The sequence below is a fragment of the Heptranchias perlo genome, chromosome 19, assembly GCF_035084215.1.
Source record: "Heptranchias perlo isolate sHepPer1 chromosome 19, sHepPer1.hap1, whole genome shotgun sequence".
Lineage (NCBI taxonomy): Eukaryota > Metazoa > Chordata > Chondrichthyes > Hexanchiformes > Hexanchidae > Heptranchias > Heptranchias perlo.
In genome coordinates, this window is record NC_090343.1 from 3,383,517 (window position 1) to 3,399,035 (window position 15,519).

The 15,519-nt window shown below is 50.2% G+C and overlaps 1 protein-coding gene across 1 annotated transcript in view; it reads left to right on the top strand.

Moving 5' to 3' along the window:
• LOC137335082 (potassium voltage-gated channel subfamily KQT member 2) overlaps window positions 1-15,519 on the top strand; it is a 133,689-nt gene that overhangs the window by 72,767 nt on the left and 45,403 nt on the right. The window contains exons 4-7 of the mRNA XM_068000187.1: window positions 2,796-2,971; window positions 7,348-7,473; window positions 10,055-10,165; window positions 11,016-11,111. Of these exons, the coding sequence (XP_067856288.1) occupies window positions 2,796-2,971; window positions 7,348-7,473; window positions 10,055-10,165; window positions 11,016-11,111 (509 nt within the window). The remainder of the gene's footprint in view (window positions 1-2,795; window positions 2,972-7,347; window positions 7,474-10,054; window positions 10,166-11,015; window positions 11,112-15,519) is intronic.

Consider the following 15,519-nt stretch of genomic DNA (forward strand, 5'->3'; position numbering starts at 1 on the left):
TTTTAATATGGAATAAATCTGCAGCATTTTTTAAAATCTTTAAATTCTCAGGATGTGGGTGACACTGGCTCTGTCTCTCTCTCTCTGCCTCGCCCTCTGTCTCTCTCTCTGCCTCGTCCTCTGTCTCTCTCTCTGCCTCGCCCTCTGTCTCTCTCTCTGCCTCGTCCTCTGTCTCTCTCTCTCTCTGCCTCGCCCTCTGTCTCTCTCTCTCTGCCTCGCCCTCTGTCTCTCTCTCTCTGCCTCGCCCTCTGTCTCTCTCTCTGCCTCGTCCTCTGTCTCTCTCTCTGCCTCGTCCTCTGTCTCTGTCTCTCTCTCTGCCTCGTCCTCTGTCTCTCTCTCTCTCTGCCTCGCCCTCTGTCTCTCTCTCTCTCTGCCTCGCCCTCTGTCTCTCTCTCTCTGCCTCGCCCTCTGTCTCTCTCTCTCTCTGCCTCGTCCTCTGTCTCTCTCTCTCTCTGCCTCGCCCTCTGTCTCTCTCTCTCTGCCTCGCCCTCTGTCTCTCTCTCTCTCTGCCTCGCCCTCTGTCTCTCGCTCTCTGCCTCGCCCTCTGTCTCTCTCTCTCTCTGCCTCGCCCTCTGTCTCTCTCTCTCTCTCTGCCTTGTCCTCTGTCTCTCTCTCTCTCTGCCTCGCCCTCTGTCTCTCTCTCTGCCTCGCCCTCTGTCTCTCTCTCTCTGCCTCGTCCTCTGTCTCTCTCTCTGCCTCGCCCTCTGTCTCTCTCTCTCTCTGCCTCGCCCTCTGTCTCTCTCTCTCTCTGCCTTGTCCTCTGTCTCTCTCTCTCTCTCTGCCTCGCCCTCTGTCTCTCTCTCTCTCTGCCTCGCCCTCTGTCTCTCTCTCTCTCTGCCTCGCCCTCTGTCTCTCTCTCTCTCTCTGCCTTGGCCTGTGTCTCTCTCTCTCTCTGCCTCGCCCTCTGTCTCTCTCTCTGCCTCGCCCTCTGTCTCTCTCTCTCTGCCTCGTCCTCTGTCTCTCTCTCTGCCTCGCCCTCTGTCTCTCTCTCTCTCTGCCTCGCCCTCTGTCTCTCTCTCTCTCTGCCTTGTCCTCTGTCTCTCTCTCTCTCTCTGCCTCGCCCTCTGTCTCTCTCTCTCTCTGCCTCGCCCTCTGTCTCTCGCTCTCTGCCTCGCCCTCTGTCTCTCTCTCTCTCTGCCTCGCCCTCTGTCTCTCGCTCTCTGCCTCGCCCTCTGTCTCTCTCTCTCTCTGCCTCGCCCTCTCTCTCTCTCTCTGCCTCGCCCTCTGTCTCTCTCTCTGCCTCGCCCTCTGTCTCTCTCTCTCTGCCTCGCCCTCTGTCTCTCTCTCTACCTCGCCCTCTGTCTCTCTCTCTGCCTCGCCCTCTGTCTCTCGCTCTGCCTCGCCCTCTGTCTCTCGCTCTGCCTCGCCCTCTGTCTCTCGCTCTGCCTCGCCCTCTGTCTCTCGCTCTGCCTCGCCCTCTGTCTCTCTCTCTGCCTCGCCCTCTATCTCTCTCTCTGCCTCGCCCTCTGTCTCTCTCTCTGCCTCGCCCTCTGACTCTCTCTCTCTCTGCCTCGCCCTCTGTCTCTCTCTCTCTCTCTCTGCCTCGCCCTCTGACTCTCTCTCTGCCTCGCCCTCTGACTCTCTCTCTCTCTGCCTCGCCCTCTGTCTCTCTCTCTCTCTCTCTGCCTCGCCCTCTGTCTCTCTCTCTCTCTCTCTCTGCCTCGACCTCTGTCTCTGTCTCTCTCTCTGCCTCGCCCTCTGTCTCTCTCTCTCTCTGCCTCGCCCTCTGTCTCTCCCTCTCTCTGCCTCGCCCTCTGTCTCTCTCTCTCTCTGCCTCGCCCTCTGTCTCTCTCTCTCTCTGCCTCGCCCTCTGTCTCTCTCTCTCTGCCTCGCCCTCTGTCTCTCTCTCTGCCTCGCCCTCTGTCTCTCTCTCTGCCTCGCCCTCTGTCTCTCCCTCGCCCTCTGTCTCTCTCTCTCTCTCGCCCTCTGTCTCTCTCTCTCTCTCCCTCGCCCTCTGTCTCTCTCTCTCTCTGCCTCGCCGTCTGTCTCTCTCTCTCTGCCTCGCTGTCTGTCTCTCTCTCTCTGCCTCGCTCTCTGTCTCTCTCTCTCTGCCTCGCCCTCTCTCTCTCTCTCTCTGCCTCGCCCTCTGTCTCTCTCTCTCTGCCTCGCCCTCTGTCTCTCCCTCTGCCTCGCCCTCTGTCTCTCCCTCTCTCTCTCTCTGCCTCGCCCTCTGGCTCTCTCTTTGCCTCGCCCTCTGGCTCTCTCTCTTTGCTTCGCCCTCTGGCTCCCTCCCTCTCTGTGTCTCTTGCTGTCTCTGTCGCCCCCTCTCTCCCTCTCTCACTTTCTCTCTCTGCTTTATCCTGGTCTATCCTACTTTCAACTTATCTGGTTCTATCTAAGCTCCAAGTACACTGTCCAACACAGGCTACCCCCTCCCTTAATCCTCATTGTTTAAATCAAGACTTCTTGCACCGTCTCCTACTCTTATCTCATTCTTTCCCAGAACTCTACACTGGAACTCCTCACTTCTGGTTCCCATCCTCCTACAATCTACAATCTTTTAAAACTCAAACATGGCAAGTCACCTAACCCCTCCTTCCCTTGTCTCCCCACCCCCCCCCCCTTACTCTGTCCACTCGATGTCCCACACTGTGGGTCTCGGCCCTTCACCTGGGTTTTCCCAATTGAAAAAAATATATAATTAACGACCATTGTCGATGAAGGGCTCAGTCCAGAACCCAGGGAAAACAGAGCAGTTTGAAAACAAAAGGGAATTACACGCTCCATAAATGAAAGCTGCTTTACGGTGACTCTCCACAAAGGTAACTTTGTTTAAAATGACCTTTGCTGCCCAGATGTTATGGTCCTCGTTGCCTCGATCGCCGTCCTTGCTGCAGGGACGCAGGGGAACGTCTTCGCAACGTCTGCGCTGAGGAGCTTGAGGTTTCTACAGATTTTACGGATGATCCGGATGGACCGGAGAGGAGGCACCTGGAAATTACTGGGATCTGTGGTCTATGCACACAGTAAGGTAACTAACTGTGAGATGGGTGGAGAGTGGAGCGGGGAATAGGACCCTGCACAGGGTGAAGGTGGTGGCACTTCAACAACGGCTGAGTCTCGGTAAACTCGTAGCTAAGTGACTCTTCAAACTTTGTAATTAAAAAAAAAACAGCAAATGCTGGGAACCAATCAGCAGGTCAGGCAGCATCTGTGGAGAGAGAGAGAAACAGAGTTAACAGCCCCGATATTTACAGGGTGGAGGGGGGGGATACATAGCGGGTAACCCGGAGGTTCTGCCAAATTTAACGGCAGGACCTCATTTTAATTTCTTGTCACCGTTTCCCGTCCGGGAGCGGGGCAGATTGAGAGGTCAGCTGTCGGACGTAAAGGGCGCCACGGCCGAGGACCGGAGAAGAGAGAGCGAGAGATCGGGAAGGTGATCAGGAGGAGATCGGGAGATCAGGGATCGGGGGGAGGTCGGGGGATCGGGGGGAGATCGGTGGGTCGGGGGGATCAGAGTCCTTGGGGAGATTGGGGGTCAGGGGGGGACGATCGGATCGTGGAGTGGTGTTGGCCGATCGCGGTGGGGGTCAGAAGATCGCCGCAGGTTTGCTTGGTGGGCTGGGGGAAACACTCCTGCTCCTCCTGGCCCACAAGCAGTGCTGGAAGGGCATTTACCTGCTAGAAACGGCTCCCTTCAGCCCCGAGCCCTGGGAAACGCGGGCCGCAGGTGTTAAATCTGAAAGCCTGTTAAAATCTGAGGCACGCAGCCTCATTAGAATATTTAAATGACGGACTTGCCTCTGGAGAGCAGGTTAGTCGCCCGTCCCCCAAACACACCTCCATTAAAACCTGACCTTGGAGGTGGGCTGGGGGTTGGGTTTCCGATTTTTGAAATGTTTTACTCCTGCCTGTCCTGGGGGGGTTAAAATTCTCCCCAACGTTTCAGGTCGATAACCTTTCATCAGAATTCAATCTTAAAACTGGTAACGCAGCCAAAAAATTGGCTGTAATCATTCTCTACGCCTATAACATAATTGAAATAAGCTTGAGGCCTTTGTGTCATTCATTTGGTCATTTGCTCAGTATCACTTGGTAAAAGCTGCTATGGAGGGGTGGGGGGAGGAGAGTGAGAACTCAGTGCCCTAATCTCCTGATTATAATTCTTACCTCCTCTCAAAACTTTGTGTTTTTGGGTTGTCAAATGATCTTTTTTTTAAAAAAATTAATCATGATTAATCTCTCCATCTCATTCAGGTTTGTTTTATTGCTAATCCTGTTATTATCACTATGCGGAACAGGAAAACTCATGAACTGAGCTGTTTACTGTGAAAAGTTCTTCTGTAGTACTGGAACTCAGTTTGACAGTAGATCTGAACAACTCACTTTCTATCCAATAAACCCCCAGGCAGTTTGTTAAAAATAAACTTTCCATTCCCAGACCCTTCACTCTAAGAGCTTTAGATAATCTTTTAACTTTTTTTTTCTTTCAGTTGCTTTCTATTGAATATTGGTCTATGTTAACCACACTTCATCTTTTCATTTGCTTGATAGCCCTACTTTCTACTTTTCATTGAATGACACAGCACAGAAGGAGGCCATTCGGCCCATCGTGCCTGTACCGGCTCTTTGAAAGAGCTATCCAATTAATCCCACTCCCCTCCTCTTTCCCCATAGACCCTGCAAAATTTTCCTGTTCAAATATTTATCCAATTCCCTTTTGAAAGTTACTATTGAATCTGCTTCCACCGCCCTTTCAGGCGGAACATTCCAGATCATAACAACTCGCTGCGTAAAAAAAATTCTCCAGTTCTTCTGCCAATTACCTTAAATCTGTGTCCTCTGATAACTGACCCTCCTGCCGATGGGAACAGTTTCTGACTATTTTACTCTATATTAAAGCCCCCCATAATGTTGAACACCTCAATTGTTTTATTTTTAGTTCTCTTCCCTTTTTTAAGGTTGTCTCTCTGCCCCATCCAGCCTCTCTGCTCAACCCAACCCAACCCAACCCAACCCAACCCAACCCAACCCAACCTTTCTGTCTGACCATCCGATAACACCCACCCATCCCCCAACATCAAGGGGCCAAGCCCGATTGCTCCCTGACTGACGGTCTCCATTATTTTATTCTGATCACCTGCTCCTACACTTCCTGCCACGAGGGGCCAGATGTCAGAGTCTCCGGCAGTTCACCCTAGTAATGTTAATGAGGCCCGAGGCCTTATTTCGGGCGGTCCCCTGGGCTCCCGATTAAGGCGCTCCCTGTCCATGCGCCACTGGTAATGCGGCTCAAATTGGCCATAACCAATCTCTAGGCCCGTACTTCAAATGAGCTTGAGGCCTTGGTGTCATTCATTTGGCCATTTGCTCAGTGTCACTTGGCAGAAGCTGTTGTTGGGTGGGGGGGGGGAGGGGGAGTGAAAGCCCCAGTAGCCTCTTCTCCTGGTTACGATCGATGTTCGTCATTGAGTGGACCCCTGTCCTGTAGAGGGCAGTAGTACATTCGGCTAAAGACGACCATCTTTAGTTTGGTCTCTTCTCTGTGTCTTCCCCCCCGAAATTTCCCCTATTCCCTCATCTCCCGCCGGCACAGACTCTTTCCGGGTTAGGGTTGACCAGCAGACCGCCAGTAAATATGCCAAACGGCAATTCTTCGTGCATGAGCCTAGACGGGAGCATTGGTGGGCTATTTGACCATGTGGGCATCGCTGTCTAGCCCGATCCTGTCCTTACACGCACACTTTCCAGCAGGCATTATACATTAGCAGTCGGGAGTGGGATCCACGCGATAAATCCCCCCCATTCCCTCCAACCCAGGCTTGTGTATCTCTGTTGAGGTCAGGTAACCTGGAACAAACTGGGGATTAAATCTGAGATCTATTTGACTCAGTACTGCCCTGGGTACCACGGAACTCTGTGCAACTTTAAGGGAGGGCTGTTGCTGTGTTATATTGTTAGGTTGGCTCAATTTATGGACACTCACTGTACGGACATCTTTCCCACTGTTCGTCCATCCTTTATAGGTGATTTTTTAAATCTATTCGTTCATGGGATGTGGGCTTCACTGGCGAGGCTGGCATTTATTGCCCATCCCTAATTGCCCTTGAGAAGGTGATGGTGAGCCGCCTTCTTGAACCACTGCAGTCCGTGTGGTGACGGTTCTCCCACAGTGCTGTTAGGAAGGGAGTTCCAGGATTTTGACCCAGCGACAATGAAGGAACAGCGATATATTTCCAAGTCGGGATGGTGTGTGACTTGGAGGGGAACATGCAGGTGGTATTGTTCCAATGTGCCTGCTGCTCTTGTCCTTCTAGGTGGTAGAGGTCGTGGGTTTGGGAGGTGCTGTCGAAGAAGCCTTGGCGAGTTGCTGCAGTGCATCCTGTGAATGGTACACACTGCAGCCACAGTGCGCCGGTGGTGAAGGGAGTGAATGTTTAGGGTGGTGGATGGGGTGCCAATCAAGTGGGCTGCTTTATCTTGGATGGTGTTGAGATTCTTGAGTGTTGTTGGAGCTGCACTCATCCAGGCAAGTGGAGAGTATTCCATCACACTCCTGACTTGTGCCTTGTAGATGGTGGAAAGGCTTTGGGGAGTCAGGAGGTGAGTCACTCGCCGCAAAATACCCAGCCTCTGACCTGCTCTCGTAGCCACAGTATTAATATGGCTGGTCCAGTTAAGTTTCTGGTCAATGCCGTGATTTGTAGCATTGGGATTGGCATTCAGTCCTTTCAGAACCCAGCTCACAGTATTCCATTCCTCAAATGGTGACAGCTCACCATTTCAAGTCGCAAAAAAATGTAGGCACGGTTACTGGTGTCAACAAGGACGTCGATGACCAGGAAACCAAGCCAGCGCACCCTGAAAACCAGGCCGGCAAAAAGACTTTTCCAGCATTGGCCAGATGTCCAAAGCCGCTGATGGGACACTAGGCGGGTCTGAGCAGTGGGAAGGGCCCCGTTCTCCGCCAGGAGTAGTACTATGGGGTTGACGGCTCATTGCTCCCTCCTGGTTTACCCATTGTACAGGCAGAATAACGAGCTAATAACGGGGGAGTCTGGTCCGAGTGATGTTCTCGTTAGGCCCAGATGCCAGGACTCGTGGGCCTTGTATCCATGGCAACATCAGACCTCTAACTGTTAATACGCATTCTCTCATTTTAACTCTCTCCGGGTTTTGCTCTTGGTTCTTTCTATCTATCTGTGTGCATTACTCATTTCTTCTATCCTTTTATCATTTTATCTTTCCTCTCTTTTTTATTTCTCTCTCTTTTCTCCCTTCTGTCTCTGCATTTTTCATATCTCTCTTCCTTTATCCTCACTCTTCATAGTTCCAGCCGTTCAGTTATATTGGTCCTTCCTCTCTCACTCCCTTTATCCCCTCCCTGTGCCCGCTGTCTTTCAGGAGCTGATCACTGCCTGGTACATCGGGTTCCTGTGCCTCATTCTCACCTCGTTCCTGGTCTACCTTGCCGAGAAAGATAACAATAAAGAGTTTGAGACGTATGCAGACGCCCTCTGGTGGGGTTTGGTGAGTGATTTTATTTCCACACTGTCCGTAGGGCCTGATGCTCTGAGTTTCCACTGAGCGCCAGGCAGCTCTGACCATTGGACGGGGCAGACGGCCCGCGATTTCCCAATAGGTGCAGCCAGCGTGTGAGGCACCGACTCAGAATGTGACTGCCTGTGTTCAGTGACCTATACTTAAGCAATTTGCCAGAAGCTGGCACAGTTCGAGTGACGTTGGTTGCAAGATGTTGAGACACAAACTGCTTGGTGATTTCATTCTGATGCCTGGGAGGGAGGAACGGCCACTTCCAATCATCATCACAGTGAAGTCACTCTCAACAATAACTTGTACCTGGTGCTGCTCACCTGCATAAAGACACCTCGAAGGAATTTGCACTAAAGGATAAAACCAGGGATGTGGTAGTGTAGTGGGTTACGTTACTGAACTAGTAATCCAGAGTATGTGAGTTCAAATCCCACAGTGGCAGTTTGGGAATTTGGATTCAGTTGAAAAGTGACCATGAAGCTATTGGATTGTCATAAAAACCCAACCGATTCACTGATGTCCTTTGGGGAAGGAAACCTGCCGTCCCTACCCGGTCTGGCCGATATGTGACTCCAGTCCCCACGCTCTTAACTGCCCTCTGAAGTGGCCTAGCAAAGCACTCAGTTGTATCAAACCAGAATGCCCACCGCCACCTTCTCTGGGCAACGAGGGATGGGCAGTAAATGCCAGCCTTGCCAGTGACGCCCACAACAGAGAATGAAAAAAGCAGGAGGATTAGGGCAAAGGGCCGACAGCAGATCAAAGAGGAGGAATCTGAGGGGGTATTGGGAAGGAGAGAGCAAGATGGAGAGAACTGGGCAGGGAATTCTAGACAACTGGAGCGTAATGGCTGAACCGATGGCCACTTATGGTGGAGCAGAGGGAGCAGGCAATGAGGAGTAGTCTGGTGTTAGAGGTGTGGAAGGGGTGTTAAGGCCCAGTGTTTTATTCCACGGTGCACATTGCTTTGAGGTGTCTGTGTGCAGAGGGGGGGAGAATTTGAGTGAGAACTTTGAAGTCAAATCATTGACGCAGTGGAGTTTGGGCCAGATGATGAGGGAACAGTGATGGGAGTGCTGGACTTTGTGTGGTTGAGGAACCAGGCCGCGTATTTTGGACAAGTCGTAGCCTACGGAGGGTTGAGGGGAGTAGTCAATTCTTGAGGTAGTGAAGGAATAGATCAAAGTTTCAGTGAAGTTGGGGGAGAGTTGGAGATGGAGTCAAGGGTGGATATAGCATGGGTTAGATACTGATTAAAGCTCCCTCTACACTGTCCCATCAAACATTCCCAGGGCAGGTACAGCACGGGTTAGATACAGAGTAAAGCTCCCTCTACACTGTCCCATCAAACACTCCCAGGGCAGGTACAGCACGGGTTAGATACAGAGTAAAGCTCCCTCTACACTGTCCCATTAAACACTCTCAGGGCAGGTACAGCACGTGTTAGATACAGAGTAAAGCTCCCTCTACACTGTCCCATCAAACACTCCCAGGACAGGTACAGCACGGGTTAGATACAGAGTAAAGCTCCCTCTACACTGTCCCATCAAACACTCCCAGGGCAGGTACAGCACGGGTTAGATACAGAGTAAAGATTTCAAAGCAGGTACAAACAATCTAATTTATCTCTCAGAATCCTGGCCAATGGTTGAAATGAGTCGGTAAAGACGCCTGATCCAGGAAACAGAGTTAGAAACTGAGGAAACTGGGCCAGGGTCTTGTGGGTGGGGGGTGGAGGGGGAGGGGTGATGGGGGTAGGGGAGGGGGAGGGGGAGGGAGGGGTGGGGGATCGAGGAAGCGGTTGGGGTGATGGGTGGGAGGTGGTGGGGGGTGGGGGTGGGGGGGTGGGGTGATGGGGAGGGGAGGGGTGGGGTGGTGGGGGGAGGGGTGATGGGGGTAGGGGGTGGGGGGTTGGGGTGATGAGGGGGGTGGGGGGACGTGATGGGAGTCGGGGGGACGGGAGGAGTGGGGTTGGTGGGAACAGGAAAATAATAACCTTTAATGTCTTCGAAATTGGCCTTCGATGCCCATTACTGTCTCGGGGATGTGTAATAACTGCTGCCTTGGCAGAATTCCGAGAACAAAAAAAAGTAAGTAAAAGTGTAATTAATTGTGTGTTTTTTGGATCAGACGCTACATAACTGCAAGAAATTCTTCACTTGTTTCTCATTCATCTCATAAATTAAAAGAGGGGACGCCATTTTCATGAAAAGATGTTTGGCAAATTCTTCATTTGTTTAGCAACCTGCGACAGTAATTTCCCCGGGGATTTCCCTCAATCCCCGGTCTTAGCTTCGGCAGAAATTCCTGAAGTGGGAGTTCCTGCCCATGTTTACTCCGATCGATCAGAGGAGTCCACGTTGAAAATCCAGGCGTGTGTCTTGAATTTGTGATATCGTCAAACTGAAACCGGCTTGTAGCTCTTCTCCCCCCCACCCCCCCCCCCCCCAAACAAAGGGGTTCGCCAAACACTTTGTTGCTATGGTACTGCCCCTTTTAAGGTTGTGGGGTTCCACCACTGTCCGGGTCTTCACTGTGTTACGATGTGTGTCCACAGATCACTCTGACGACCATTGGTTATGGCGACAAGTTTCCGATCACGTGGAACGGGCGCCTCCTGGCGGCGACTTTCACTCTCGTCGGCGTCTCGTTCTTTGCCCTGCCAGCGGTAAGTACCTGGAGGGTAAATGGGGACGCGGTGTGCTGTCACGTGACCAGTGGCAGCTGGACCCGACCCCCCGAGGCGGATCCTGACCCCCCCCCGCCTCCCTCCCGACATGTAGCTGTCGGATTGTCATTAAATCCAACTGGTTCACTGATGTCCTTTTAGGAAAGGAAACCTGCCGTCCTTACCTGGTCGGGGTCTGTATGTGACTCCAGTCCCACACCTACGTGGTTGACTCTTGACTGCTCTTTGAAGTAGCCCAGCAAACCACTCATTTAAGAAGGCCCACCACCACCATCTCAGGGCAACTAGCAATAAATGCCGGCCTTGCCAGTGACGCCCACATTCCGAAAATGAAGGTAAAAGGTGAAAATGAGAATAAAAGAAGCAACATTGAGATGCCCCTGTCTCCTGACACCGCACCATCTCTGTCAGTGAACGTCACGAAGCCTCCTGGGCTGCCATAGCTAACTTCAGCCACCTGCTCTCAGCAGGAGAACTGAAAGGCCCTTTACCTTCAGGCCTTTGTTACTAGCTCCCAGCTACAGGCCCTTCCAGGTGCATACATAGAAACATAGGAACAGGAGGAGGCCATTCAGCCCCTCGAGCCTGTTTCACCATTCAATTAGATCATGGCTCTTCTGTACCTCAACTGCATCAACCCTTCTTGGTTCCTTATCCCTTCTCAAGGGCAATTAGAGATGGGCAATAAATGCTGGCCTTGCCAGCAAGGCCCACATCCCATGAACGAATAAAATAATACCGTTGCCCAACAAAAATCTATCAATCCCAGTTTTGGAATTGGAAACCATCGATGAGCTCTTCCTGATCTTTCTGCCTTCTGTTATCCCAGGGAATCCTCGGCTCTGGATTTGCCCTGAAGGTTCAGGAGCAACATCGGCAGAAACACTTTGAGAAGCGACGGAATCCCGCGGCTGGCCTCATCCAGGTAACACGGAATGGTTTCCACGTTTACCGGGGAAAGGTGAAAGGGGCATACGGGACAGGAGGTGCTCAGTAACTGAGCGATGTCAGAGATTAACATTTTAAAAATGATTTGAGAAGTACTTTCATTGTTCTAAGGGAGTACATGTCACAGACAAGGGGTCACAGAACCATCTTTGTAGCCCTCGCACTACATCCTTGTGCCATCGAGGAATCACTGAGGACATTTCTTTGCCAGCAAAGGGAAAGGAAAACTGGAGTTTGAACGGGGCATCTCTTGGGGCCTTCCCGGCAGTAGGTGACCAGCAACATTGGCCCGTGACAGGGAAGGTGCCTCAGCTTATTAAACAGTGAACATTGTCCTGAGATACCTCACCGTGATAGACACCGAACATTGTCCTGAGATACCTCACCGTGATAGACACCGAACATTGTCCTGAGATACCGCACCGCGATAGACACTGAACATTGTACTGAGATACCTCACCGTGATAGACACCGAACATTGTCCTGAGATACCTCAACGCGATAGACACTGAACATTGTCCTGAGATACCTCACTGTGATAGACACTGAACATTGTCCTGAGATACCTCACCGCGATAGACACTGAACATTGTCCTGAGATACCTCACTGTGATAGACACTGAACATTGTCCTGAGATACCTCACTGTGATAGTCACTGAACATTGCCCTGAGATACCGCACCGCGATAGACACTGAACATTGTCCTGAGATACCTCACTGTGATAGACACTGAACATTGTCCTGAGATACCTCACTGTGATAGTCACTGACCATTGTCCTGAGATACCTCACCGTGATAGACACTGAACATTGTCCTGAGATACCTCACCGCGATAGACACTGAACATTGTCCTGAGATACCTCACCGCGATAGTCACTGAATATTGTCCTGAGATACCTCACCGCGATAGACACTGAACATTGTCCTGAGATACCTCACCGCGATAGACACTGAACATTGTCCTGAGATTCCTCACCGCGATAGACACTGAACATTGTCCTGAGATTCCTCACCGCGATAGACACTGAACATTGTCCTGAGATAACTCACTGTGATAGTCACTGAACATTGTCCTGAGATACCTCACTGTGATAGTCACTGAACATTGTCCTGAGATACCTCACTGTGATAGACACTGAACATTGTCCTGAGATTCCTCACTGTGATAGTCACTGAACATTGTCCTGAGATACCTCACCGCGATAGACACTGAACATTGTCCTGAGATACCTCACTGTGATAGTCACTGAACATTGTCCTGAGATACCTCACCGTGATAGACACCGAACATTGTCCTGAGATACCTCAACGCGATAGACACTGAACATTGTCCTGAGATACCTCACTGTGATAGACACTGAACATTGTCCTGAGATACCTCACCGCGATAGTCACTGAACATTGTCCTGAGATACCTCACTGTGATAGACACTGAACATTGTCCTGAGATACCTCACTGTGATAGTCACTGAACATTGTCCTGAGATACCGCACCGCGATAGACACTGAACATTGTCCTGAGATACCTCACTGTGATAGACACTGAACATTGTCCTGAGATACCTCACTGTGATAGTCACTGACCATTGTCCTGAGATACCTCACCGTGATAGACACTGAACATTGTCCTGAGATACCTCACCGCGATAGACACTGAACATTGTCCTGAGATACCTCACTGTGATAGACACTGAACATTGTCCTGAGATACCTCACCGTGATAGACACTGAACATTGTCCTGAGATACCTCACTGTGATAGTCACTGAACATTGTCCTGAGATACCTCACCGCGATAGACACTGAACATTGTCCTGAGATACCTCACTGTGATAGTCACTGAACATTGTCCTGAGATACCTCACCGCGATAGACACTGAACATTGTCCTGAGATACCTCACCGTGATAGACACTGAACATTGTCCTGAGATACCTCACCGTGATAGACACCGAAAATTGTCCTGAGATACCTCACCGCGATAGACACTGAACATTGTCCTGAGATACCTCACTGTGATAGACACTGAACATTGTCCTGAGATACCTCACCGCGATAGACACTGAACATTGTCCTGAGATTCCTCACCGTGATAGACACTGAACATTGTCCTGAGATACCTCACTGTGATAGACACTGAACATTGTCCTGAGATACCTCACTGTGATAGACACTGAACATTGTCCTGAGATACCTCACCGCGATAGACACTGAATATTGTCCTGAGATACCTCACCGCGATAGTCACTGAATATTGTCCTGAGATACCTCACCGCGATAGACACTGAACATTGTCCTGAGATATCTCACCGCGATAGACACTGAACATTGTCGTGAGATTCCTCACCGCGATAGACACTGAACATTGTCCTGAGATTCCTCACCGCGATAGACACTGAACATTGTCCTGAGATAACTCACTGTGATAGTCACTGAACGTTGTCCTGAGATACCTCACTGTGATAGTCACTGAACATTGTCCTGAGATACCTCACTGTGATAGACACTGAACATTGTCCTGAGATTCCTCACTGTGATAGTCACTGAACATTGTCCTGAGATACCTCACCGCGATAGACACTGAACATTGTCCTGAGATACCTCACTGTGATAGTCACTGAACATTGTCCTGAGATACCTCACCGCGATAGACACTGAACATTGTCCTGAGATACCTCACTGTGATAGACACTGAATATTGTCCTGAGATACCTCACTGTGATAGACACTGAACATTGTCCTGAGATACCTCACTGTGATAGTCACTGAACATTGTCCTGAGATACCTCACCGTAATAGACACTGAACATTGTCCTGAGATACCTCACTGTGATAGTCACTGAACATTGTCCTGAGATACCTCACCGCGATAGACACTGAACATTGTCCTGAGATACCTCACTGTGATAGTCACTTAACATTGTCCTGAGATACCTCACCGCGATAGACACTGAACATTGTCCTGAGATACCTCACCGTGATAGACACTGAACATTGTCCTGAGATACCTCACCGTGATAGACACCGAAAATTGTCCCGAGATACCTCACCGCGATAGACACTGAACATTGTCCTGAGATACCTCACTGTGATATACACTGAACATTGTCCTGAGATACCTCACCGCGATAGACACTGAACATTGTCCTGAGATTCCTCACCGTGATAGACACTGAACATTGTCCTGAGATACCTCACTGTGATAGACTCTGAACATTGTCCTGAGATACCTCACTGTGATAGACACTGAACATTGTCCTGAGATACCTCACCGCGATAGACACTGAATATTGTCCTGAGATACCTCACCGCGATAGTCACTGAATATTGTCCTGAGATACCTCACCGCGATAGACACTGAACATTGTCCTGAGATACCTCACCGCGATAGACACTGAACATTGTCCTGAGATTCCTCACCGCGATAGACACTGAACATTGTCCTGAGATTCCTCACCGCGATAGACACTGAACATTGTCCTGAGATAACTCACTGTGATAGTCACTGAACATTGTCCTGAGATACCTCACCGCGATAGACACTGAACATTGTCCTGAGATACCTCACTGTGATAGTCACTAAACATTGTCCTGAGATACCTCACCGCGATAGACACTGAACATTGTCCTGAGATACCTCACTGTGATAGACACTGAATATTGTCCTGAGATTCCTCACTGTGATAGACACTGAACATTGTCCTGAGATACCTCACCGCGATAGTCACTGAACATTGTCCTGAGATACCGCACTGTGATAGACACTGAACATTGTCCTGAGATACCTCACCGCGATAGTCACTGAACATTGTCCTGAGATACCTCACCGCGATAGTCACTGAACATTGTCCTGAGATACCTCACTGTGATAGTCACTGAACATTGTCCTGAGATACCTCACTGTGTTAGACACTGAACATTGTCCTGAGATACCTCACCGCGATAGACACTGAACATTGTCCTGAGATTCCTCACTGTGATAGTCACTGAACATTGTCCTGTGATACCTCACTGTGATAGACACTGAACATTGTCCTGAGATACCTCACCGCGATAGACACTGAACATTGTCCTGAGATTCCTCACTGTGATAGTCACTGAACATTGTCCTGAGATACCTCACAGCGATAGATACTGAACATTGTCCTGAGATTCCTCACTGTGATAGACACTGAACATTGTCCCGAGATACCTCACCGTGATAGTCACTGAACATTGTCCTGAGATACTTCACTGTGATAGACACAGAACATTGTCCCGAGATACCTCACCGTGATAGTCACTGAACATTGTCCTGAGATACTGCACTGTGATAGACACTGAACATTATCCTGAGATACCTCACCGTGATAGTCACTGAACATTGTCCTGAGATACTTCACTGT